This window comes from Diceros bicornis, chromosome 34 (assembly GCF_020826845.1).
Source record: "Diceros bicornis minor isolate mBicDic1 chromosome 34, mDicBic1.mat.cur, whole genome shotgun sequence".
Taxonomy (NCBI): domain Eukaryota; kingdom Metazoa; phylum Chordata; class Mammalia; order Perissodactyla; family Rhinocerotidae; genus Diceros; species Diceros bicornis.
Window position 1 is genome coordinate 36,586,320 of NC_080773.1, and position 26,043 is coordinate 36,612,362.

A 26,043-nucleotide genomic window follows, 5' to 3' on the forward strand; every position below is an offset into this window, starting at 1 on the left:
TACATAAACTCTACCAAAGCCTTTATCCAGCATTACTTTCCCATATGAATTGCCGCCGCTAGGGACTCAAGATACTTTTCCTTTGTCTTTGTTACCACTTTTATATGTATTGTTCTTTGTAGAAGATGTTATATAAGACTCAATTCTAACCCACCTCTGAGTTCCTCAATTCTGACTCTGTCATGTATACATGAGATGTACGTGTTAATGAACTTCTGTTCGCTTTTCTCTTGGTGTAGTCTTTTGTTACAGAGCCTGAGCGAAGAAGGTAAGAACAGGGTAGAGGGAAAAATTTTCCTGTCCAGTATCTCAAAATACTTTACTGATGAGCTGCAGTCAACACTCCCCTGCAGGCAGCCCTCGGCCCCTTTAAGAAGGAATGACCCTCTCCCACGTCCTTGATGCCCGGATGTTATTTCCCAGCGCCCCTCACAGTGCCCAGGAACGTTTCTCCTTAACGTCTAGCTAAGGAACGCCCCGAGCTGTGGGCATCTGGAGTCCTGGGAACTACATTACCCAGAATACACTGCACTGAAGGACGGCTGCGTTGCTCCAATGAAAGAGCAGAACAGGGACATTTCCGTGCCTAGGAAGCTTTACGGGAGGGACTTCCGGCGTCCCTTTTCTGAGGGTTACTGCGGTTTCTGTGCGTTCGGTTCGCGCAGACGGAGGCTTCCGGGTGTTGGGTGGGGCCTGTGGTGACGGGACCTAGGAGGCGCGAGAGGAGGCGCTGTCTCCGCTGCACGGGGCGGGTCTGAGGCTCGGCGACGCCGCCCAGGGGACCCGCGCCAGAGCCGGAACAGGGACCGCTGTCCCCGGGTCCCCTCCTCTCCCGCCGCTCCCGGCTCCGCTCCGCCCCTAGAGTCGATGGCGGCGGCCGCGCGGAGGGAGCCGGCTCAGGTCAGTGCTCGTGCTCCGCGCCCTCCCCGCCCTCAGCCCAGCCCAGCCCTAGAGCCCCGAGTGCGGGCGCCGCTCACGGGCCTGCAGCCCAGGCCCCGGTGTCCGGGACGGGGAGGGGCTTGTGGGGCCTGTTTCTGAGAGCCGGGGTGACGGGTGTGGGAGAGGGTCCCAGGCGGAGGGCCACTGAGCGGGGAGGAGTCGGGAACGGAGTGTTGTATCTGAAAGGAACAGAGAGTTGGGCGTCAGGCCTGGGCTGTCAGGCTGAGGGTTGTACTTTTCTTCTCAGGATGCTGTGGGTCACAGAGGGTTGTGAACAGAAGAGGGAGAAGATGGATCTGAGTTAGAGATTTAAAAGTTTTTCAAGCGCTGCTCAGAGGAGAGCAGATGGGAGGCGGCATGATAACAGCGAGGCACAGGGAGGTTGAGTCCTTGACGAGACCACACAGCTGGTAAGAGTGAGCACTGAGGACTGAGCCCTGCTGATAATACAGTCATTCCACGATCTCCTGGCGCCAGGACTGGGCAGTGGCTACAGGATGGAGCCGGCCATGGTTGCTAGCCTCTCAAGAACTCCCTCATTCCACAGATTCACATGAGTACAGAAGCTCTTATGGACCCTACGCAGGTGACTGGATGGTGTCCCCAACCCTTCCAAATTCTGACCCCACCCAGGTGATTTCTTGGATTGTGGTGTCCTGGAACATTTCCCTGGCCATTTTCCAAGCCTTAGACATGGGGACCCAGAACAGACCCCATCCCTGGGTGGTCAGTCCAGGCCACAGTTTACATGGAAGGGTTCCTGTTGTGGGCCATCAATAGAATGAGGTGTGGAAGGTTGCACAAGCCTAGGTACCAGTATGTGCAAAGGTTGGAGGCGACGCTAAGCTAGGAGTACTGAGGGAAGCTCAGGTCTCTTCATTCTCAAGGGAACTGAGAGCAAGGGGGCAGGAGTCAGGTCTGGAATGGCTCCCTGAGAGGTGGGGTGTCTATTTTGGAGGTGATGAAGCAATGGGAGATTCAGAGGAGAGGAGGGAGGTGATCAGACCCAGCTCTCCGGCTCCCTGTGGCTGCAGCTGAAGAGCAAGAGGAGTGTGCATGTGAGGGAGGAGATAGGAGACCAGGGAGGAGGCTGCTGCAGGAGTCCGGGTGAGTGTTGATGGGGTGGACCATGTGGTGGCCATTGAGGTGCTAGAAATGGTGGGAGGCTGGATATATTTTTTTTTAGCAGGTCAGCTCAGGTTTTCTGATTTTGAGTATGAGGAAGAGAAAGGTAGTGAGCGATGATTGCAAGATTTTTGGGTTTAGAAGCTGAAGGATGGAAGGGCCATCAGCTGAGATGGGGAAGTTGGTAATGGGAGTAATTTTCACTGGGGATATCAGGAGTTTTGATTTTGGCCATGTTAAGAGTATGAGGTGTTTCAGGGAACAATTAGTGGAGGCTGAAGTGGGCAGCTGGGCATACAGGTCTGGTACTCTGGGGAGGGGTTCAGGATGGAGACCTCTCTAAAAGGTGGGGGACAGTGTGTGGACCAGGGTGGAGCCTTGGGTCGCATTTATAGAGAGGAAACCTGGTCATGATGGTGCTGCTAATAGCAGCCCAGGGAGGGGAGTGTAGGGGCTGAGAAGTGGATCTCTTGCTTGGGCTTCTGGGTGGGAGTGTTGGGTGTCACAAACACTGGTTAGGGAGAGAAGTGGCCATGGGAACAGTGTGGGGAAGTGGGTGATGTGGCAGGTGGCCAGGGCTTTTGAGGGTTGCGTGCACGTGATTGGATGTGGAGGCACGGGAGTAATTGAGGGCAGATGACAGTGAGGCAGGACTATTGCTTATTCACTGCTCTGTGCAATCTCTAGGACTTTGTCGGGACCTTGGTGTGTTTCATTCAGGCTGACAGATTAGCTCAGGGGCGCATTTGGTCATGGGGGAGAGTCACTGGGCCTGAGGTGGAGGGCTGTCGAGGCTGGGCTTTGAATGAGGGTTAGGAGGAGAGAGGAAGGCTGTGACTGGTGAGGGGACATCGAGTGCAGACAAGTGGAAGGCAGCCATGGCAGTTTTGGGTGGCTGAGGTTGAAGCAAGAAAGCGAGGCAGGCGGGGAACCTTCATAGCAGGAATCAGAGCTGCCTTTCATGGTGGGGAGCATCTGATGTCTGGGGTAACTGGATCCAGTTTGAATTTGCTAAGGATTCTCGAATGTCTTGTGCGAGGACAGTGTTATGTGTCTTGTGTGTAACATGGGGAGCCCAGAGAGGAGCCTTGGTGTGAGGTGGAGGTGGAAGTGGCTTTGTTGGGGCAGCTGTGTGAGGGAGGTGTGCTTGAGAGAGTGATGTGCATGTGGAGAGGGAATGAGAACTGATGGCCCCAGGGCCCTGGCATTGAGGACATCAGGGTGGTGGTTAAGCCCGAATTTGGTTGTGTGTTGTAAACACAATCTGGAGCAACCCAGGGGAATTGCCTGATGAGGCGGGTGGCCCTGCTCGCCGGGCCTCAAGCTTATATATCACGTATCTGCCCACCTGCCCGTTGTTGCTGTGGGCTGACACAGTGATCAGTGAGACCATGAGGAGAGAGCAGGGCCCACTGGCACCAGGGCCTGGTGTCTGCTGTGTGGACATGAAGGAGGAGAGTGAGCAGGGGATTGATGTATGGAGGGAAGAATGTGGAGTCTGATCATGCAATGATCTGTCCCCATCACGGCTGGGCTGTGACCTTTGAGAAGGTGGCCATCGACTTCTCCAGGGTAAATGGGGCTCCTAACAAGGCTTGGAGGCTGCTGTGCTGTGATGTGGTGCGGGGGAACTTGGCACTTAGAGCATCCCTGTGTAAGGGCCTCATATCCCTGCCAGTGTCCTAAGCTGCTCTCTGTCTGTCCTCTTTTCCCCTAGAGGTGGCTCTGTCCTTTCCACAGCTGGGCCGTGGGTTCTGCTAACTTCCCCACTTTCTTAGCATGTGTGCTGTGGATGCCAGTGCTGAGCCATGCACTGCCCCAAGCAATGCGTTCCCTGAGCAGCCCTGGCACCTGCTGCTTCACCATGCGTATGGAAGGGTCTGAGAGTCAGAATAATGGGTCTCACCTTGCTTGCCCTCTCCCTGCCTGGGTGACTCTGTCCAGGTCCATGGCATCTGTGTGCCCCAGATTCTACTTCCTGCCTCTAGCTGACGTTTCCTCACGCCTGCCCGTGCCAGGAATTGCAAGGATTGTCATGGTCACTGCTGTAGTTACGTGGACCATGGGCTGTTCTTCCAAGACCTTCTTTGAGGTTTTGGTAATATTAATTTTCCTGTGTGATGAGTTGCTCTGGGCCGGTGCTGGCCATTCCCGTGTCCTGTCTTTTTTAGGAGTTGCCTCATGCAGGTCCCATAAAGTTGTACTGCTGGGGCTGCTGGGAGAGCCCTGGTTGTCTCAGAGAGTGGACATGGCAAGATGGTCTCAGGAAGCCTGGCCGTGGTGAGTGGCAGCTAGGGGAGGACGTGACAGCAGGGCTGTGTTCAGATCATACCAGGCACCTGCCATGTGTCCACCAGTGTTTTGGTGTGAATGTCACTGGCCACAAATAATTTCTGCTTTTCTTCTCACACTGGGCAATTCGCTGACCTGTCATTTCATCTGTGACTTCTGACTCCCAGTTAACTCTGTGGCCTCCTTGAGTCACCTGTTCCTCTCCACTGCTACCTCTGCAATGTTCTCCAGCACTGAGCCACACAGAATGTGTCATGAGGTGTGCACATACCCTTAAATAATCCTTGAATGGCAACTACTTGGATCCAGTTGAATTTCCTGGGCCTGGACACAGCCACCTTTCTGTCCAGCACCCACGTGTCAGCAGCAGACAAGGTCCTGCTGAAGGCTGTTAGCAGAAGAATGAGCTGGAGACTCTGCCTCTCCTCCTTGTGCTGTACCGCACCCTTGTGTCCTTTGTCTGGTGAGCTGTCCCCTGTTCTGTGGTCTTCAGAGGCCCAGTACTGCTAAGCAGCCCCTTTCTCAACCTGCCCCCAATCCTGGAATGGAAGGTGAGGAGACAGCTTCTGAGCAGTGCTTCTGTAGAAGTAGAGTCGAAAGGCAGGCCTTCCAATCTCACCTGGGTGAGATTCCTGTGCTGGTCTTGAAAGACGTTCTGCAAGTTCCTGAGCACCAAGCAACATACCCTGGGTGGAATCTGCACTCGGGTGGGACATGTACTAGCTCTCACCAGCACCAGAAGCATTGCAGGGCACAGCACCCCTTGAAGAGGGATGTGGACTGGGCCGAGCTTGTGAAGAGCTACAGAATCCATATGTCAGGGAAGCCTTTGACCTCTGGGGAAGTTGGGGAGGACATCCTGGCCACCTCGGGCCTTCTCCAGCACCAGGCCACTCGCATTGGTGGGAACCACACAGCAGCCTTGAGCTGAGGAAGCCTTTCACAGTGGGACGTGGGGTGAATGTGGGAAAGCTGCCAGCCACAAACACAGTCTCCACATCAGAGTGTCTGCTGTGGAGAAGCCTTCTCTTGCAAATACAGTCCTGTTTAGAATCAGCGAATTCACACTGGAGAAAGGCCATCTGAGTGCACTGAATGTGGAAGTTCTTTACCTGCAACTCCAGTCTCATAAAACGCCAGCGAGTTCACACTGGAGAAAGGCTGTATCCGTCTGGGTAACGTGGGAAATCCTTGAACCACAATGTGACCACATTCAGTTCCAAAGAGTTCACCCTGGAGGAAGGCCCTAGTTGTGCAGTTAATGTGCTGTTTCCTTGTTCAGAGTAAGGACACTGGAGGAGAACCTTTGTGAGGGAGCCTTCTACCTCAGTTAAACCTCATACATCCAAACATCCACAGTAGAGTCCCCAAAAGTTCCCGGTCTGTGGGAAGAGTATGAGGTGTTAGTAAGGAGCTGTGTTATACTTTTTGACCTCCTCAAGGCCCTTACCAGACTTCTATCACTGCCAATTTCTGTGACAGAAGCCATTTTACTTCTACTTCTAGCATGTCCGTGCAGTGTCCAAATGCCCAGGGAATTAGCCCTGTGTTCTCTTCCATTCACTTGAGGGAATCATGAGTAGTCTGAACTTTCAGGGCGTCCCCATTCCCTCCTCTGAGTAGTTAAGGCATGGACCTGACCCAGTTTTGGCCCCGAGGATTCTATCTGCATTGTGCTGGTGACTTGCCCTGAAGGACTGCCTTTTTCAGGGACAGTGTTGGTCTCACATGATGCTTGTGATGAATGCGTGCCTTGGTTAGTATCAGTCCTGTGTGTAACTCCTAAGGGCATAAGGAGTGTCCTGACAAGGCCTTTGAGTGGCAAGGCCTTTGATTTATATTTGGCGTGTGTGTGAGGCAGGAGATTCCCAAAGTTCTTTACCCTGAAGAGGACAGTTTTTAGGTAATGGCCCAGTAGTTGATGATGGATGTGAAGATGGGCCACTTGTTGGCCAGGGCATCCAGTGCTAAGATGACTGCCTGAAATTTGGCTAAGTGTGTTGATTTTCGGTCCTGTCCTTTCTCGGGGACATTCTGGCTAAGGGGTGGAGAGCAGCAATATTCCACTGAGCTCCATCACCTATGATGGCTGGCAGTGCCTGTCACACATCTACACACTCCCATTACTGTTCGCTTGGTACCGAACCTCTTAACCTGAGGTCTGTGTGCCCCATGCGCAGTGAAAGCCAATCACTGTGACGCCGGCTCTTGGAGATAGAGAAAAGTGTATTTGATTTGGCCACAGGGGGAGGGTGGGAGAGTATGTTCTCTCAGATCTGCCTTCCCAAAAGAAGAAAGCAGGGCATCTCTGTAGGGCTAAGGGGCTTGGGTGGGCAGGTTTTTGGGAAAACAAAAGGGAAGTCTGTTTCTTTTACTTCAGATAAAATCTTGAGCAACCAGACTTCTTGGCATCAGGGGCAGCTGGGGTCTGCTCATCTGTTGGTTGCAACTTCCTTAAAGGTATTTCTTTCTTCCGCAAAACAAGCTCATAAATCCTTGTGACCATTGAGTCACTCCTTTTGTGAGACCAGGAAACAGCAAGTTAACAAGCTAATGTGCGTGGGCTGTGAAGCAAGCCTGTGGGCTCAATGAGTACATCTAACAGGGATGGAGGTTATTTATCTAGGATTTACATGGCTACTAACCTTTTTTTCTTTTTTCTTTCTTTTCACCTGTGGCGGTGTTGGGAACAGGGTCGCAGGGTAACCATGTTCTTATGGAATATTTACAGTAACCTTCAGGTACCCGGCTTCAATCTACACTGTTTTTTTTTTCCTCATTCATGTAGGAATTGGGGCATCAATTGTTCTAGCTATGTCCTGCTGAAAGGGGGTGAAGATGGGGAAACTGAGTAATGAAATCTTTCAACCTGGGTTTGAAAATACCCTCGAGTCCCAGGTTTATATTTTGCGTTTTGTATTATCATTATTTGAGTGCCTTTATCTACAGTCGTAGAACAGCACTTTATTCCACATTTGATAATAACATTAATCCAAATGTAAGCTACAACGATAATCAGCAAGATGGATATCCCAAATTTAAAGATGCCAAAGAATATAGAGCGAATTCCTTGTGGAATATAAGAGAATAACCCAGAAAACCAATCATTTATCCCTGGCCTATCAGCCTGGACTTGTTGCAACCAGGAGGCTTGTTCCTAGATTTTTTTTTTTTTTTTAAAGATTTTATTTATTTATTTTCCCCCCAAAGCCCCAGTAGATAGTTGTATGTCATAGTTGCACATCCTTCTAGTTGATGTACGTGGGACGCGGCCTCAGCATGGCCGGAGAAGCGGTGCGTCGGTGCGCGCCCGGGATCCGAACCCGGGCCGCCAGGAGAGGAGCGTGCGCGCTTAACCACTAAGCCACGGGGCCGGCCTGTGTTCCTAGATTTTATCTAAGTGTTTTTCTGTTTCTCCCAAGGTGTTGATGTAGTTGCAGCATGGAGAATTAGTAACCACACATGCACCGCCTTATTCTGCTAATGGATAGTCCAGGGCTATACGATTATCTGAAACTACTCTGGCCAGGGAATCTAAGGCCTTTTGTTGGGCTGCGATAGCAGAAGCAGTTTCATTAGCTATAATCCCTAAAGTTATAGAGAGATTTCTCAATACATGTTGGTGGGCTGCCACACCCCGCCAAGGGAGGAGTGTGTACCCAAACAAATACTCATCTCCATCTGGTATTCCTCCTGCCAGGCCATGATTGGGAGGGCCCCAGAGTGAGTCCCTCTCCAGTATGCCTCAAGCAATCCTGTCAATAGCTTTAGGGAGCTAGTCCAGTGTTGAGTGGTATTTTTGCTGTGGATAGAGAAAGGGGTGATCAAAAACCCCAACAAACATTGTCCTCTATCAACCCAACCCCTGAGGCCTCAGTAAGCCCTGGGTTGATTCTCCTGTCTATGGATGAAAATGTAACCTTGAAAGTGTAACCTTCGGGGTACGAGTAATAGTATCATTAGTTGAATAGCCTTCAGGGCCATCTTTTCTAACCAAGGGCCTCTCCTATCACCATCACACTCTGGTAATGTTGAGCCCCCTCCATGCCATTGGGGGGGATCACCTTCCAAAAACTGCTGAGTGCCCTCTTTTAGAAAAGCGGGGGGGCTCTTAGCTGTTGGTAAGTGAGATAAAAGCATAGAGGTCCAGCAGCCTCATTTATAGGGTGAGTGAGATGTATCCGATACACTCCTCTCTCGGGAGTTTTCAGGTGTTTGAATGTGCATGTGCGAACACCCAAAAAGTTATAAACTGGCTGCACCAAAGGGTCATGATGGTCCTGAACCGAGTGAGGCTTGGGATGGCATATCCAACACCTGGATAAATTTGCTGATGATGCCAGGGTCAGAGAAATATGCACTAATGAATTATCCTTTCACGCAGAAGAGAGGGTTCATAGTGTGGTTAGAACCCAAAATGTAAGAACTAAATTCATTTTACATATCTGACTGTTTGATATCAGCTGTTTTCACCCAGAACAGCAGCTTAAGTTCTTTCAGTGGCTCACGAGACCGGTTTTTTTCCTTTTCAGCTTCTGGGTGCTCTGGTCGTGGTGGGGCGCGAGCCCTGCTTGGGTGTGATGAATCCATGGCTTGACTCCAGCCACTTTGACTGATGAATGGGTGGTCAGGAGAACCTCATAATGCCTGGTCCACTTGGGGGATCCTCTGGTCCACACTCTTTCCAAGAGTTAAGGAGAACCTGGTCACCTGCTTTGATGTGGTGGAGTGGAACGTCTGACGGGGAATTGGGACTTGTGAGAGGCAAACTCATGAACAGAGGTTAGAATTTCATTTAGAAATTTTAAGTACTGCCTGATTGCTATTTCCTTCTGTTGTACATAATTCGTCCCCTGTTGGTGAAGCCAAGACTGTCTCCCATACATCATTTTGAAGGGGCTCAACTGAAGCCTACTTCAGGGGGCTACACGGAACCTCAACAGGGTAGAGGGCAACACCTTATCCCAGGTTAAATTAGTTTCCTGACAAATTTTGGCAATTGTCTTCTTTAACGTGTGGTTCATCTTTTCAGCCTTTCCCGTCAACTGGGCTCACCATGAAGCGTGAAGTTTCCAAGTGATTCCCAAGGCTTTTGATACTTCCTGGGTTATCTGGGAGATAAATGCAACTCCGTTGTCATTCTGAATTGACAGTGGGAGTCTGTACCTGGGAATGAGCTCCTTTAGTAAGGCTTTGGTCACTTTAGCAGGCTTCTCAGTTCTGGAAGGGAAAGCTTCAACCTATCCTGTGAAGGTATCTATGAATACTAGGAAGTACTTGACATTCCCAGGCATCACAGTGAAGTCCACTTGCCAGTCCTCATGGGGGACTGCTCCTTGATGCTGAACCCCCTTGTTCAATGAGTGTGGCCCCATCCTAGGATTGTTCTTGGCACAGATGACACATTGTTGGGTAACCTTCTGAATGGTCCATTGCAAATTCAGACCAATTATGTACTTGTGGATTCACTGCAAGGTGGCGTCTCTCCCATAGTGAGTGCTCTGATGGATTTGATTAACAGTCTCCCCCAGAAGGGCTTCAGGTACCAGGATGAGTCCTTCTGAGTTACATTTCCAGTCGAGATGCTCCAGAGAGGGGGAATCAAATTCCCATTCTCTGGCTGTCTCTAAGTCTTTCTGAGTGTGACTAGGCTGAAACTTTGCAAAGTCAGTTTGGGGATCTAAGGGAGCCAGGAGTGCCTCAAAACTCATAGTTCTGGCTGCAGTCTTGGCTGCCTGATTGGCCCGTTGATTGTCTCTGGCTTCCCAAGTGTCCCCTTTCTGATGTCCAGGGCAGTGCATGACGCCTATTGCTGTGGGGTCATTAACAGCCTCCAATAAGGTCAGTATTTCCTGAGAATATTTTATGTCTCTTTTTCCAGCGGTCAACAGTCCCCTCTCTTTCCATATGGCCCCTTGGGCATGGAGCACTGAAAAGGCATATTTTGAGTCTGTATATATATTGATTCTTTTGTCTTTACCTATTTGAAGAGCCCTAGTTAGGGCTATGAGCTCAGCCTTTTGAGCGTGGGTACCTAGAGGGAGAGCCTTTGCTCCATGGTGTCCTGTAGGGTGACAACTGTATACCCTGCTCAATGTTGCCCCTAATCCATGCAGCTGCTTCCATCAGTAAATAGTTCCAAGTCCGGCTGCTCCAACGGTTGGTCAATCAAATCAGGTTGGCCTGAGAACACCTGTTCAGTGATCTGAAGGCAGTCGTGAAAGAGGGCCTGTTCGACATTGGTAGGCAGCAGGGTTGCAGGATTTTAGGTAGAAATAGCCTTTAACTTTACCTCTGGGTTGTCTAATAAATTAGCCTGATTCTTCCTGAGGTTAGCCAGTATCCTCCTCTCTGTTCCAATAAAGGGAGGACACAATGGGGAGTCTGCACCATTGTGGGGTGCCCCACTGTGAACTTCTCGGCTTTCCATAGTACGTCACAGGGAGCAGCAATGGCTCAGAGGCAGGGTGGCCGTCCTTTGGCCGTCTGATCCAACTGCTTAGAGAAATAGGCCACAGGCCTCCTGGTGGGTCCAAGGCTTTGGTTCAGGACTCCCAATCTAAGGCCCTGTTTCTCATGTACAAAAAGATCAAAAGACTTTCTTAAATCTGGGAGTCCCAAGGCTGGGGCAGTCATTAATTTTTCTTTGACCTGATTGAATGCATTCTGGCACCCTCGTGTCCAAGTCAAAGGCCTGAGGTCTCCTCCCTTTAAGGCCTCATATAGAGGCTTTACAGTTAATCCATAGTTGGTATCCAGATTCCACAGAAGCTTGCCATCCCCCAGAATCGTGCAGTTGTTGGCGGGTAGTGGGAGGAGCAACTCGGGCGATTGCTTCCCTCCTGTGTGAGAGTAGGCTTCTCTGTCCTGAGAGTTCAAACCCCATGTATTTAACAATTTTTTTTTACAAATTTGGGCCTTTCTCTTTGAAACCTTTTAACCTCTGTCTGCTAAGAAATTTAGTTTGAATGGTGTCTTGGGTTGAACCTTCCTTAGATTTATTGGCAATAAGAACGTCATCCACATACTGCAAGAGAGTCCCTTCCACCAGCTGAAGTTCCCTTAGGTCCCTAGCCAATATTTCCCCAAACATTTTAAGCGACTTTTTAAAACGCTGAGGTATAACAGTCCAGCAAAACTGCTGTTTGACATTGGTTTCAGGATCTGGCCACTCGAAGGCAGGTCTGTAGGGCCCCCAAGATGTCAACATTATAAGATACAGAAAATAACAAGAACATGATTAATACAGTTGTAGATGTACATCTTGCATATGATAAATCCAGCCAACATTCCTATCCCTAATTTCACTTCTGCCTTGTACATCATCCTGTACTCACTTGTACATCATCTGGTACTAACTCTGTCATCTCGGCCTCATTCACTGAGAGGCCACCGTTGAATCCAAGGCCAGTCAACTGAACAAGTAGGCTGTTGAATCACCTCCAGCTGCACAAGGTAGCACAGTAAATCCAGAACATCTACTAACTGCACCATATCAGTGAATTCGGTCCAGTCTATTATATATTCCACCCTCCTTGGTTAAACAGCCTGAGAACCCATACCCTCACATTCTCCCCAGGTTTCTGATAATATATCCTACCAAAGTATCACAGTCCTTCTGGTGTGTCCATTGTTTCTTCCTCTTTCCCTGGATGATGCTGAGAGTTGATACTATTTACAGGTTGTTGTGGTGAGTCCTGTGGAGAACTGGCATTCCTTTACAGGCATCTGCCCCAGGTGATATTAGCAGAAGAAGGCTGGTCTCCTCAGACGCCTGGTAGGAGAAACTCAGAGTGACTTAAGGGTTCTAGAGTGTCAGTTTCTTCTGCAGCAACCAGATGTTCCTGTTTCCAAGATTCAGAATCCCACTTTACCAATCAATGCCCTAACTTTCACATGAGAAATATTCTGAGAGTGTGTATTCAACTCTCATTGTAATTCAGCAAGCCATGAGTTGAATGTTTTGGTTTTCAGCAGTATGAGCCTTGCAGCTACAGAAATCAGAGCTTCTTTGATGGCTATCATGGAAATTTTCTGTTTCTCATACTGAGACTTGAACTGAGAGATAATGATCTTGTTGAGCTCTTTCTAAGCAAAAACATGAACTCAGAAGAATCCTTCCCAGACTTCACTCCTTGTAGTTACCATCACTGCCTTAAATACTCAGTGCAGCACCCACTTGGTCTCAAGGCATGTGCTGCAGTTGCCCCTTCATCATAATCAACTCCAGGTCATAGATGAATTATGGTGCCACTGCATACCATAGGTCACTAGCTTCCCATTTCCCGTTGGCTAGTTGTTCAGCACCTCAAACCCAAGGGCATGGCCAAACCAATCCCCAAATCCCATCCTTATGAGCTGATCTAGTAGGACCACTGCCAGAACCAATTTGTGATCAGTTAGGGTCCAATCAGGAGAAAGAAGCTCCTTGGCCATTTGAATAGACAAAGTTTAATAAAGAATTATTATTATTATTATTATTTTTGTTTTTGCTGAGGAAGATTGGCTGTGGGCTAACATCCGTGCCCATCTTCCTCTATTTTATATGGGATGCCACCACAGCATGGCTCGACAAGCGGTGCGTAGGTCCATGCCTGGGATCTGAACCTGCGAACTTCAGGCCTCAAAGTGGAGTACGCGAACTTAACCGCTAGCCACCGGGCCGGCCCCTAATGAAGAATTATTAAGTAAAACATTGGAGCATTGAGGAATTGCTAGGTATAAGTAAAGACAACTCAGAAAACACTTGAATAACATCATATGTATATTTACATTGCCTCAAGAATGTTGACTAAAAATTGCAACACAGAATGGTAAAAAGAATATGTGAATATTTGACTAAAGGACTTACATAGAAATCCTAGAAATTAAGAAAAAATCACATAGGCAAAATATTTGAGCAGAATCTTCATTAAAGAACGTATGTCAGTGGTCATTGGGCCTAGAAAAGTTGTTGAACAAGTCATTATGAAATTGTGAGTTAAAACTGACATGAGAAATCACTACAGATCCACTAGGATGAAATTGATGAAAAAGAATCACAGTACAAGATTGGGCTCAGTTTAAACTCTGACTTTTCAGACTTCACTGTCTCCTGATAAAAACGATCTGAGGTGTTAACTTTCTCCATCCTCCACTGATGTGTCCCCAGAGCTATTTCTACCACTCTCTTTGACTAACTACATGATGATTATTAATAGCTCTCTGTAATTTCCATTTCACAACTTTTTTTCTGAGATATCATTAATTCATCCTGCACAACAGTCCTGGCAATCATTGGAATAATGATAATCCCTTCCCAGCAAGAAGACGAGATGATGGTGTTCAGATGCCTTCTTTGCCCACGAGCTCTGCCTGAGAACACTGTAGCCACTATCCCATACCAAAACAGAATTTACTAGTTGCTCTCAGTTTGAGATAGATGTCAGATTCATAAAGAAATTGAATATATCTTCGGATATTGAGTAAGAAATATTAAATAGTGTTGCTGTATGATTTGGACCCAATCACTGAGTGTACAGGCTGGAGAGATGTTCTTTGTGGGAACCAGAGGCAGAGATATCTCCTTGTCCTACTTCAGGGGGCCCTAAACGGCCCTCCTTATCTTCCAAGTCATGGCCCTGACTGAACATACCGAGTTACAAAATCCACTAATGCTTCTGACGACATGCATTTGAATAGCAAGAAAATGTTTATTACATTCCAGCTAAGAGTAGATGCATTTTGTGTCTGAAAGAGAATATGTCCATTTGGATTTGTAGCCTTTGGGAATAACTGAAATAATATTTTTAGCCTATGGGAGCATTTTAAGCTTCAGGGAGTCTGAAGTGGTGTCTACACACTTAGGTGATCAGTTGCCGACAACACTCCCCAGAAACCTGCGAAGTGCCCCTTTAAGAAGAAGTAAGCACCTCTCGTTCCCCTAAATGCTAAAGTCGTCATTTCCCAGCTCCGCTTGCAGTGCGCTCAAACTTTTATTGGCACAGGTCAAGGACTAAGATACAACCAATGCCTGTGAAACAGAGATAACTACATTACCCAGAGACAATGAGCAAAACAGCGCGGAGTTGAGCCAATGAGAGTACAGGACGGGAGTTTCCGTGCGTGCGGGTGGACTCAGGGCTGGACTTTCGGCGTCTTTCTCGTGGCGCTCTTTTTGGCTTCTCTGGAGAGTGTTTACTCAGTGAGAGACTACCGAGCACTGGGTCACGACTGAGAACGCGCTCAAGATGTGCTCGCTGCACAGAGGCGAGTTTGAGGCTTCGCGGCGGCGCACCTCAAGTGACGCGCACCCCGAGTGACGTGCACCCGGCGGGGATCGGCAGCTCCGCCTCCAGAGTCCTTTGGGGCGGCCGCGCGGAGGGAGCCGGCTCAGGTCAGTGCTCGTGCTCCGCGCCCTCCCCGCCCTCCGCGCCCTCAGTCCCGCCCAGCTCTAGAGCCGCGAGTGCGGGCGCCGCTCGCGGGCCTGTAGCCCAGGCCCCGGTGTCCGGGACGGGGAGGCGCTCGTGGGGCCTGTTTCTGAGAGCCGGGGTGACGGGGTGTGGGAGAGGGTCCCAGACGGAGGGCCCGGCGGGGGAAACGCGTGGAGAGCGGCTGAGCCGGGAGGAATCGGGAAACTCGGGCTCTGTGTTTATGGCTCTGTTTTGTCTACAGGCAACCGAGAATATGAGGCGAAGTTGTGCCTGAGGAGTTTTACCTTCATTCTCAGGGCGTTGGGAGCCACGGAGGGTTGTGAACAAAAGAGGGCCACTGCCTGAGAAGGGGTTCTCATGGTTTTCCAGAAGCTGCTCAGGGGAAGCGCGGACCGGAGAAGAGATGCTAATAGCTAGGCACAGGAAGGTTGAGTTCTGTAGAGAATTGCGTAACTAGAAGAGTGCACCGAGGACTGAGGCCAGAGGGAATGCAGGCGTCTCGAGGTCACCCGGGTCCTGGGCTGGGCAGCGGTACTTAGCGGCCTGAGCCCATGGGATCCTGGCCATGTTTACCAGAGTCTCAGATGACCTCCCTCTTTCCCCAGATTCCCCAGAACTGCAGAACGGCTTAGGGATACTGGTGTGTGGCCTTTATTTCAGGGCCTCACTAGTCCTCACCCATGCTACCCTATGATCTCTGGGATGACGGTGTCCTGAGACTGTTCTGTCACTCTTCCATCCTTTGGGTCTGGGGCACCTTGAACAGGCACCAAGCCCAGGGTCTTAAGTCCAAGCCTAGGGTTCTTTGGATTGGTTCCTATTTTTGGCAGCCAGTGGAAAGAGGTGTGGAAGGTCTTAGACATAGGTACTAGAAGGTGCAAAGACCTGGAGGAGTGGCTGAACTGGTTCAGGGAGCTGCAGGTGTCCTTTCTTTCTCATGGGAACTGGGACCAGAAGGGCAGGAGTCAGATCTGGAACAGTGTTATGAGAGGTTGAGTGTCTCTTCTGGAGGTGATGGGAGCAATGGGAGATATGGAGCAGTGAAGACAGGTGATCTGACCCTGGTTTCATCAGGCGCCTTGGACTGCAACATGAGGAACAGTATGGGTTTGAAGTGGGTGGAAGATCAGTGGGTAGCAAGATCAGAGAGGACGCTACCTCAATAATCTGGGTGAGTGTAATGGTAAGTGGACCAGGGTGGTGGCTGTGGGGATGGTTAGTCATGATTGGGTTCTGGATCAGTGTCTTGTGTATGGATGCCTGCAATTTCTAGTTTTGAGGTTGAGAGAGAGGTAGGAGTCACGGATAACTTGAAGGTTTGGTGTTAGCAGCTGGAAGGATGGTAGCTCCATCAACTGAAATGGGGAAGTCCATAGTAAGTAATTTTCAGTGGAGATGTCGGTAGTCTTTTTTATGGCCTGTTAAGGGTTTGAGATGTTTCAGAAAACGGTTTGTGAGTGTTTGGAAGTCTAATGAGGAGTTCAGGATTTAGATTTCTCCAAAAGGTGTGTGCATCACGGAGGAGCTGTAGGTTCCTTTAATATAGGGGATGCTGGTCAGGATGATAATGGTAATAGTAGCCCAGGAAGAAGAGGGTGGGCCGCAAGTAAGCCTGGTTGTGGGTGTCACAACACAGGTAGAGAGAGGGTGGGGGAGAGCATATGGTTTGGTATGTGGCCGAGGCCTTTGAAGAATGAGTGGAAGTGAGATGGGTGCTGGAGGCATAGGAGGAATTGAAATAAGATGATGCTGAGGCTGAGGCTGGTGCTTATTCACTGCTCTACAGACTCATGAGGACTTTGCTGTGACCCTTGGTGGAGCCTGGGGTGTTCCAGTGTGCTGGTGGATTCATTTACGGGCAGAAGTGGTCATCTGTGAGACTCTTTGGAAATGTAAAGGGCCACTGGGGCTGGGCCTTGAATGAGGGTTAGGTGGAGACAGGAAAGCTGTGACTGGTGAGGGCGACATCAAGTGGAGGAGGGCCATGGGTGTGTGAAATCTGATGTGGTTGCCGGTAAGTGAGGTTGAAGCAAGGAACAGTCAGAGAGAAGACCTCCTTAGTGGGACTCAAGGCTGCCTTTGTCACTGGGGACCATGAGAGTCGGGTAGTACTTGATCCTCTTTGAATTTGTCTGGATCATGTATACTAAGCAGTGAGTGGACAGGTCAGGGAGATGACTATGGTGAAGGGCAGAAGGTGGCTGTGGCTGTGGGAGTGCAGTTGTGAGAGAGAAGTGTGGTACAAAGAGTGATGTGCACATGGAGAGGGAGTATGAACTCATGGTTCCAGGTCCTGGTATCGGCCTAAGAGTGAAGGGTGAGCCCATGTTTGGTGGGGTCTGGGACAAAGGATCTTTGGACCCCCAGGGGAGTTGCCTGAAAAGAGGGGGTGTTGTGGCCTTACAGGTCAGGTCTTGAGTTTAAATGCCATCTACCTGTCTCCCTGCCTGTTGTTGAGGGCTGACACAGTGATCAATAGGATCACGAGGAGACAGTGAGCGTCAGTGCCACCTGGGCTTGGAAATCTTCACTGATGTAGGGACGAAAGAAGAGTAAGCAGGGAATGGATTAGGGAGGTGCTGATATTAGAATCCTAGGAAAGAGGTGATCATGAAACAAACCATCCCGATCATGGCAGGGTTGTGTGACCTTTGAAGTTGTGCCTGTGGGAATGCAGCTGTGGGAGAGAAGTGTGGTTCAAAGAACGATGTTCATGTGAAGAGGTGGTGTGAACTGATGTCCCCAGGTCCCTGGAATTGGAGTCATAAGAGTGAAGGGTGATGCCATGTTTTTTGCATCTTGGAGGGGTGATCTGAGAGACCTCACAGGTATTACTTGACAAGACCAGTGTCAGATCACTCTCACCCTCCCTATGGCCAACTTCTCTCCCTAACCTGTGTTCGTGACACCTATCACATTGACGAGAGGCAGTGTGGCCTACCTGCCAGGCCCAGAGCTGAGATAATCATCAGTCTGTCCATCTGCCTGTTGTTGCTGTGGGATAACACAGTATCAACGGGAATGTAAAGAGAGAGTGGCTCCAATGGCACTGAGGCCTGGTATCTCCTCTGAGGTAGCGAGTACAGTGAGCAGAGGATGGATGTGGAGGGTGGGAGGGTATGATGAACTTGGAATCCTAGGAGAGAAGCTGATCATGGAATGAACTGTCCCCCTTATGACAGGGAATGAACTTTGAGGACGTGGCCATTCACTTCTCCCGGGAAGAGTGGAGGCTCCTTGATGAGGCTCAGAGACTCCTGTTCTGCGATGTGATGCTGGAGAACTTTGCTCTTGTAGCATTCCTGGGTAAGACCTTCACATCCCTCCTAGTGTCCTGAGATAATGTCCTACCTTTCCTTTCTTCCCCAGAGTTAGCTCTGTCTTTCAGACTACTGAACCGTGGGCCCTGCTAATTCCCCTCACTTTTTTATCATATGTGCTGTGAGTGACAGGGCTGAGCTGTGTGTCATGCCCTGTGAAATGGACTCTCCAAGCAGCCCTAACATGTGTTGCCTCAAACAGTGCAGGGGAGGGTCTGGGAGTCAGTAGTGTTGGAGTCAGCTTAATGGATCCTGCCTTGCTTGCCCTCTCCTTGGGAGGGTCACTATGTCTAGATCCATGGCCTCCAGCTTTGCCACCTTCCTCAGGCTATGTCTTTTTTGTGGCTACCTGTGCCAGGTCATGGTCATTACTGCCATGAACTATGAACTGTTCTTGTAAGGCCCTTTTTCACTTGGCTTTTGTAATATTTTCTTTTTGTTGTTGTTGAGGAAGATTGTCCATGAGCTAACATCTGTTGCCATTCTTCCTCTTTTTGCTTGAGGAAGATGGTCCCTGAGCTAACATCTGTGCCAGTCTTATTCTATTTTGTCTATGGGATGTAGCCACAGCATGGTGGCCTGTGCAGCATGATGAGCACTGTGTAGGTCCACACCTGGGATCCGAACCCACGAATCCTGGGCTGCTGAAGCAGAGTGGGCAAACTTAACCACTATGCCTCCGGGCCAGCCGCAATATCTTCTTTTCTGAATACTGCTGTATGCCAGTTGGCTTTGGGTTAGTCCTGGTCCCTCACTTATGCTGTCTTTCATTAAGATTCAAATCATTTAGGTTGTGAGTAGTTCCACAATGGAGTGTACGGGGATAACCCTGGTTCTTCACAGGGTAAGCATGGCAAGATGATTTCAGAGGAAGCCTGGCTCCGTTGACTGTAAACTAGGGGAGGACATGACATCAGGGCTGTGTTCAGATCTTACCAGGAACCTGCCATGTGTCCAATAGTGTTTTGGTGCAAGTGTCACTGGCCACACTTCTTTCTACCTCTTCATTCCCATACTTGACACTTTGCTCACTTGTCATCCTGACTCGGCTTTTGGCCACCTTCAACTTTGAGACCTCTGTGTGTCACCTGTTCCTCTGCAATGTTCTCCAACATTGACCTGCACTTGTGTCATGAAGTGTGCACATATCCGTAAATAGTCCTTGAACACCAACTACTCAGTTCCAATTGAATTTTATTGGGACAGAACACAACTAGCCGTCCACACAGCATGTTCATGTCACCAGCAGACCAGGTCCTGCTGAAGGCTATTGGCAGAGGAGTGATTTGGAGACTCTGCCTGTCCTCCATGTGGTGTACCCCATCCTTGTGTCTTTTGTCTGGTGAGATCTCCCCAGAGATCTGTGATCCTCAGAGACCCGATACTGCTAAGCAGTCCTTCCTAAACCTGCCCCCAAGTCCCTTGCTTTCAGAACAATCCCTTGGACCCAACTTGTTGTGTCTGACGCACCTTTGTAATGGGGCTTTCCCCACCCACCAAAGTTAACTTACATTTTCTCAACATTTCTGTACTTTCAGGCTGTTGGCATGGAACAGAAGATGAGGAGGCCCCTTCTGAGTGGAGTGTACCTGTAGAAGGAGAGTCACTGGTCAGGGTTTCTAAGGCAGGCCCATCTGCCCAGAAGAACCACTCCTGTGAGATCTGTATCCTAGTCTTGAAAGATATTTTGCGCCAAGCTGAGCACCAAACAGTATACTCTTTGCGGAAACCATACTTGGATCACACATGTTTGAGATGTTTGTGGTTCCATGCAAAACTTCACCAGCAACAGAGGCAGTGCAGTGGAGAAAAGCCCTGGAAAAGAGATGTGCATAGGGCCTCATTTGTGACGAGCTGCAGCTTCTGTATGTCAGGGGAGCCTTTCACTTGTAGGGAGGTTGGAGTGGACTTCCTGGCCACATCTGGCCTTCTCCCACACCAAGCCACTCCCAACAGTGAGGAGCCACACAGTGGCAGTGAGAGTGGGCAGGCCTTTCCCCGTGGAAAAAGTCATTACAAGTGGGGTGAACGTGAAGACTCTCAGAGCCAGAACCACACACTTGTTCAACATCGGAGTGTCTGCTTTGGAGAAGAGCTTTATGAGTGTGGCAACTGTGGGAAAGCCTTCAGCTGCAACTACAGATTTGTTCAGCACCAGGAAGTTCACACTGGACAAAGTCCATGTGACTATGGTGCATGTGGAAAATTCTTGAGCAAAACCTCTGACTGTATTAAACATCGGAGAATTTGCATTGGGGAGAGGACTTATAAATGCAGTGAATGTGGAAAAGTCTTTATCCACAAATCCAAACTCATTCACCACAAGAAACAGCACAGTGAAGGAAAGCATTATGAATGTGGCGAATGTGGGAAATCCTTTAGATATGAATCTCACCTCATTGAACACGGGAGAGTTCACACTAGAGAAACACCTTATGAGTGCAGTCAGTGTGGCAAATCCTTTAGGCACAAATCCAGCCTCATTGAACACTGGAGAGTTCACACTGGAGAAAGACCTTATGATTGCACTGAATGTGGGAAATCCTTTATCTACAGATCCCACCTCATTGACCACCGGAGAATTCACACTGGAGAAAGACCTTATGAGTGCAGTGAATGTGGAAAGTCCTTTAGAGACCGCTCTAGCCTTTTCCGACACCGGAGTGTGCACACTGGAAAAAGGCCTTATGACTGCACTGAATGTGGGAAATCCTTTACCCGTAAATTGTACCTCATTCAACACCAGAGAATGCATACTGGTACAAGTCCTTATGAGTGTAGTGAATGTAGGAAATCTTTTACCTCCAAATTCTCCCTCATTGAACATGAGAGAATTCACACTGGAGAAAGACCTTATGAATGCAGTGAATGTGGGGAGTCCTTTAGACAAAACTCGAGCCTTTTCCAACACCAGAGCATCCACAATGGAGAAAGACCCTATGACTGCACTGAATGTCGGAAATCCTTTACCCGCAAATTGTACCTCATTCGACACCTGAGAATGCATACAGGTACAAGTCCTTATGAGTGCAGTGAATGCGGGAAATCTTTTAGCTCCAAATACTCCCTCATTGAACACCAGAGAGTTCACACTGGAGAAAGACCTTATGAATGCAGTGTATGTGGGAAGTCCTTTAGTCGACGCTTCACCCTTATTCAACACCAGAGTGTTCATTCTGGAGAAAAGCCTTATGAGTGTGGGGAATGTGGGAAATCCTTTAAACAAAGTTCTGTCCTTTTGCAACACCAGAGAATTCACACTGGAAAAAGACCTTATGAGTGCACTGAATGCGGAAAATCCTTTATCCGCAAATGTGATCTCATTCAACACCATAGAATTCATACTGGTTCAAGACCTTATAAATGCAGTGAGTGTGGGAAATCCTTTAGACAATACTCTGGTCTTTTTCAACACCGGAAAGTTCACTCTGGAGAAAAGCCTTTATGAGTGCAGTGAATGTGGGAAATCTTTTAGATGACGCCTTTTTCAACACCAGAGAATTCATTCTGGAGAAAAGCCTTATGAGTGTAGGGAATGTGTGAAGTCCTTTAGACAAAGCTCTACCCTTTTCCAACACCAGAGTGTACACACTGGAGAAAGTTTATCTGAGTGTACTGAATGTGGGAAATCCTTTACCCACAAATCTGACTTCATTCATCACCAGAGAATTCACACTGGCACAAGTTCTTATGAACGCTGGAGAAAACCCTTAGGAATGTGGGGTTTGTGGGAAATCGGGCAGTCAAAGCTTGAACTTCAGTCGACATCAGAGAGGTCACTGTGGTGAAAGGCCTTGTGAGTGCGGTGAATGTGGGAAGCCCTTTACTTAAAAATCTCACCTCATTGAACACCAGAGTTTCCGCTGAAAGACCTAATGAGTGTAGTGAATATGGCAAGTCTTTTAGCCAAAAATCTAACTTCCTTAGACACCGGAGAGTTCATGATGGGGAGAGGCCTCGTGGGTGCAGTTCATGTGGGAAATCCTTTACCTGCAAGTATGATCTCTTTAGACAGTGGTGAGTTGATAGTGACACCAGACCTTACAAGTGTGGGGAATGTGGGAAGTCTTTTGCCAAAGTGCTAGCCTCATTTCACACCAGAGAGGTTACACTGTTAAAGGCCTTATGAGTGCAGTGAATGTGGGAAACCTTTTACCCAGAAATCCTGTCTCTTTAGTCACCAGGGAGTTCACACTTAAGAAAAGCTTTAAATGTTCCAAGAATGTTTTCTTTCTTCAATCAGTGTGGTAACACTGGAGGAGACTGTGTGAGAGACGTTTATCTGAATGTAAAACTCTTTTATCTGAACATAGACTATACAGGATTGCTCATAAGTTTCAGGTATGCGGGAGGTTTTAAGGAGCTGCAATGCACTATCTAACCTGCCCAGGGCTATTGCCAGATTTACGTCACTGCGGCTTTTGTGGGTAAAGCCATTTCATCTCCACTACCTGGCACATCTGCACAGTGTACATCAGTCATTACCCCAGTGTGCTCAAAGAAGCTGACTTTTGTGTTGTCCCATTTCTTTGAGGAAATTATGAATTGCTCGAGCCCTTCATGGAATCATCTTTCCTTTCGCTCTGGCTTTAGGGAATGGACGTGACCCAGTTTCGGTCCAGAGGACCCATCCTCAGCTTGCTTAAGAAGGCCTGCCTTTTTGGGGGGCGTTGTTCTCACATCATGCTTGTGATGTACTCCTCCAGATTTTAATTCTCCAACGTGGAAACTGCTTGCTGCATATTGGTTTATGTTTTTTTTCCGTAAAAGTCTTTTTGTTTTTGGATCTTTAACTTTATGGTTCTTTTCATAGTGTAGGGTGAGTTGAAAACAGAATTGTGATGTGTTGGCCTGTAAGGGTGATGAGATTTTGTAGGGATCCCAAATTTTCTGTGCTTCAGAAAGGACAGTATGATGGCAGAAATAGCTCTTTGTCCAATATTGTTCTAATTTGCATTGGTGCCCAAGGCCTCGAAAGAAAGACTGGAGGGCTTTGTGGTCCTAATTGTGGCCTAGTGCCACAATTTTTTGGGAGGCCAGAGGTCACTCTGAAGGGGAGATCTTTGCTATGACAACCCCTTGTGCTTCTGTGAACAACAGGAATTTTATTCCTTTGTTCACAGTGTTTATCACATAGTTCCCAGCACATTGAAGGGATCTCTTTCCCAGGTCCTGCAAAGGAGCCCTATGCTATGATGTACAAAATTTCACAGCCTGATATCATTTGTTGTAAGACTGTAACGGTGAGATGAAAGTGTAATTGCGACAGAAATGCTAGATTAATAGGGAGTGGAGAAGATTGCAGTAAATTGGAAGGAATGTGCCTTTTCTAAAAGTTCATAAATATTCCTGTACTATGGCTTGTGTGATCAATGTATACAGAAGTTTTCAGGACCTTCCTAATTGTATTTCCTGTAGCTGAGTTCATTGGCAGAGAATATCATCTAAAGTTTGGTGGATTCCCACAGCCTCTTTGGTCTGTTCACCCCTGGGCCATTGCTCTATAGGCAGCAAAATAAGGATAGAGAGAAAGGGGATCCAGTTGTCTAAGGATGTGTCTTTTGTGACCCAGCCAGCATTTCTGTTTATTCAGGTGGCAGCAGTCTTCATTGCTTGCCGATGTTTGCTGCAACTGAGGCAAGGCTGCCCCTCCCAGGGTGTGAGGAGGAAGATAGCGGGGTCCATGTAGGGTTGCCAACCTTATGTTCTAGGAAAAGAGAGACACCTAGGCTTTCATTTGGAACCACTTTTTAAAACTTGGTTAAGGTATAATTTGTATAATTGACAAGCAACTAAGTGCACTTATGTGTACTTTTGCTAAACTTTGACATACATGTACAGCTGCAAAACCATCGGCATACTCCTGAAAATGAACTTATCTGTCACCCACATATTTATCTCATGCTTTTATAATCTCTCTCTCTGTTCCCCAGCCCTCCAGGTGATCATTGATTTACTTTTCTTTATAGTAGATTAGTTCGTTCATCTGTGATTTAAAATAGGCATCATAGAGTATATACTCTTTTTACTTACTGGTTTCTTTGTGCCCCATAATTATTTTGAGACTCAACAGTGATGCTTATGTGAGTAGCATTTTTATTGCTGAATAGAATTCTGTTCTATGGATAATGACTTTGTTTATCCATTCATCTGTTTTGGTAATTTGGGTTATTTCTAGGTTTGTGTTATTTTACAAATAAAGCTACTATGAATATTTGTGTCAGTTTTTTAGATGGATATGTTTTCTTTCTCTTGTAGTAAGTCAAACTCTTACATTGTAGGTGAATGTTTAATATTTTAAGAAATGCAAAACTGTTGGTTGTTCTCTCCTGCCAAGAGTATATGAGAACTCCAGTTCCTCCCTGCCAGCACCTGCTATGGTCAATCCAGTTTAATTTTTGCCCTTGATGTAAGTGTGTAGTGGCAGCTCAGTTTGGTTTAAACTGCATATCCTGAAGAATTCATGATGAGCATTTTTCATGCTTTTATTTACCTTCTGTTTGTCTTTGGTAAAATGTCTGCTCATAATCTTTTGTCTATTTTCTTTTTATGAATTTAATTATTTTAACAAATATGAAGACAGTGCAACAACACATACGTTGGGAATTTCACTCATTCATCAATGATTTGAATGACTTCTTTGCTATATGGAACAGTTGTTTTTGAGTACTGGAAGGAAATCTTTTTCCCTCAACTTTTTGTTCTATGAGCAATTTAAAGTCTACCATACCATAGTCTTAAAGTTTAATCTGCATTGTTAACATATTCACCACTTTCTTAAGTCTAAACATTCAAGAATAGATTAAATGAAGCCTAGGTTTGCAGTCTTTGCCAATTTCCCTGATGTAAATATTCCTATCATGGTCAATTTCAACCTGCCAAAATGATGTCACTGAACATGGATTGGCAAGACATTCCAGGAGCACACCATTATGTTCTGTTTCCAAAGTACTGATACAGTAGCCATAAATACCGTTAAGAACGTATATAGTAGTAAAACAGTAAAATGGTTAGGGAGTGGTACGTTTTACATGCTTGTTTTTTAAAAAAAAAAAGTTTCAGTATAATTGACTTAAACAGCACATGGATATTTCCATACCTGCTTGTGTATCTGAAACCAAGTTTCCTCCTACCATTTCAATTCATCCTTTTCAACACACAATTTTTGATACAAAGACATATTCTGTCTTTGGTAATGGCTATGTTCAAATATGTGTATAAATGGAAAAGATTTTTATGGAGACCTGTGAACCCATCCCAATTTTCCATCACTATCATTTCATGTTTGTTCCTGTGTCTGTCGCCATGCTCGTTAGTGGGTTATTTTACTTATAATCGTAGATATGTCCATGCATAACCTCTTCAGAATGCATTTCTAGCTGTAAGGACACTTTCATAACTGATAACTTGAATACACAAAAGTATTCTAAAATATAAATATGTTAGTGCTGAATCTTATTAATTCAATTAGCTGTTTAAGGTGGATTGATTGCAATCAAGATAAAAAATATATTTGTATGGTTTTTATCAGGTGTGTCTTTTAAGTCTTTACACCTACATGTACCACTTACCTCTTTCCTTTTCACTAAAAAATGGTTTATTAAGGTGTTTATGCTTTATATAATTGGTTCCATATTTCTTGTGTAATAAAAAGCCTGATTGCCCCTGAATAATCCAGATGTCTGCAGTACAGACGTGTTTATACTATACTTCCTGATACTTAACATAACTGTACTTCTTAGAACAATGGGAGAACTTTGATTCATCACCCAGAGTAAAAATACAGAATATATTAATTTATTTTCTCCTAAAGAGGATACACTTTGTATTTGGAGAAATAGATTACATTGGCAATTGCCTTTGGAGAATGATCAATAAATTCCTTAACATTGTTCAGATGTTGATATGGTGGCCATTGTCTGTGGCACACATTAATCTTCATACCTTCAGCTCCT

At 47.3% G+C, this 26,043-nt stretch overlaps 2 protein-coding genes across 9 annotated transcripts in view; one reads left to right on the forward strand and one right to left on the reverse strand.

Moving 5' to 3' along the window:
- Window positions 1-26,043, reverse strand: part of LOC131397528 (zinc finger protein 154-like) — a 158,049-nt gene that overhangs the window by 73,122 nt on the left and 58,884 nt on the right.
- LOC131397523 (zinc finger protein 551-like) lies at window positions 662-24,302 on the forward strand. Of its 8 annotated transcripts, XM_058530554.1 has the most exons (6): window positions 836-900; window positions 1,187-1,525; window positions 7,050-7,097; window positions 8,889-9,138; window positions 17,951-18,074; window positions 19,627-24,302. In XM_058530554.1, the coding sequence occupies exons 5-6, from the start codon at window positions 17,954-17,956 to the stop codon at window positions 21,534-21,536; spliced, it is 2,031 nt and encodes a 676-aa protein (XP_058386537.1). In that variant the 5' UTR covers window positions 836-900; window positions 1,187-1,525; window positions 7,050-7,097; window positions 8,889-9,138; window positions 17,951-17,953; the 3' UTR covers window positions 21,537-24,302. The 8 variants fall into 8 exon arrangements, with proteins under 8 accessions (XP_058386535.1, XP_058386537.1, XP_058386534.1 ...); XM_058530551.1 differs by lacking the exons at window positions 7,050-7,097; window positions 8,889-9,138; XM_058530558.1 differs by lacking the exons at window positions 7,050-7,097; window positions 8,889-9,138 and having other exon boundaries at window positions 1,187-1,349.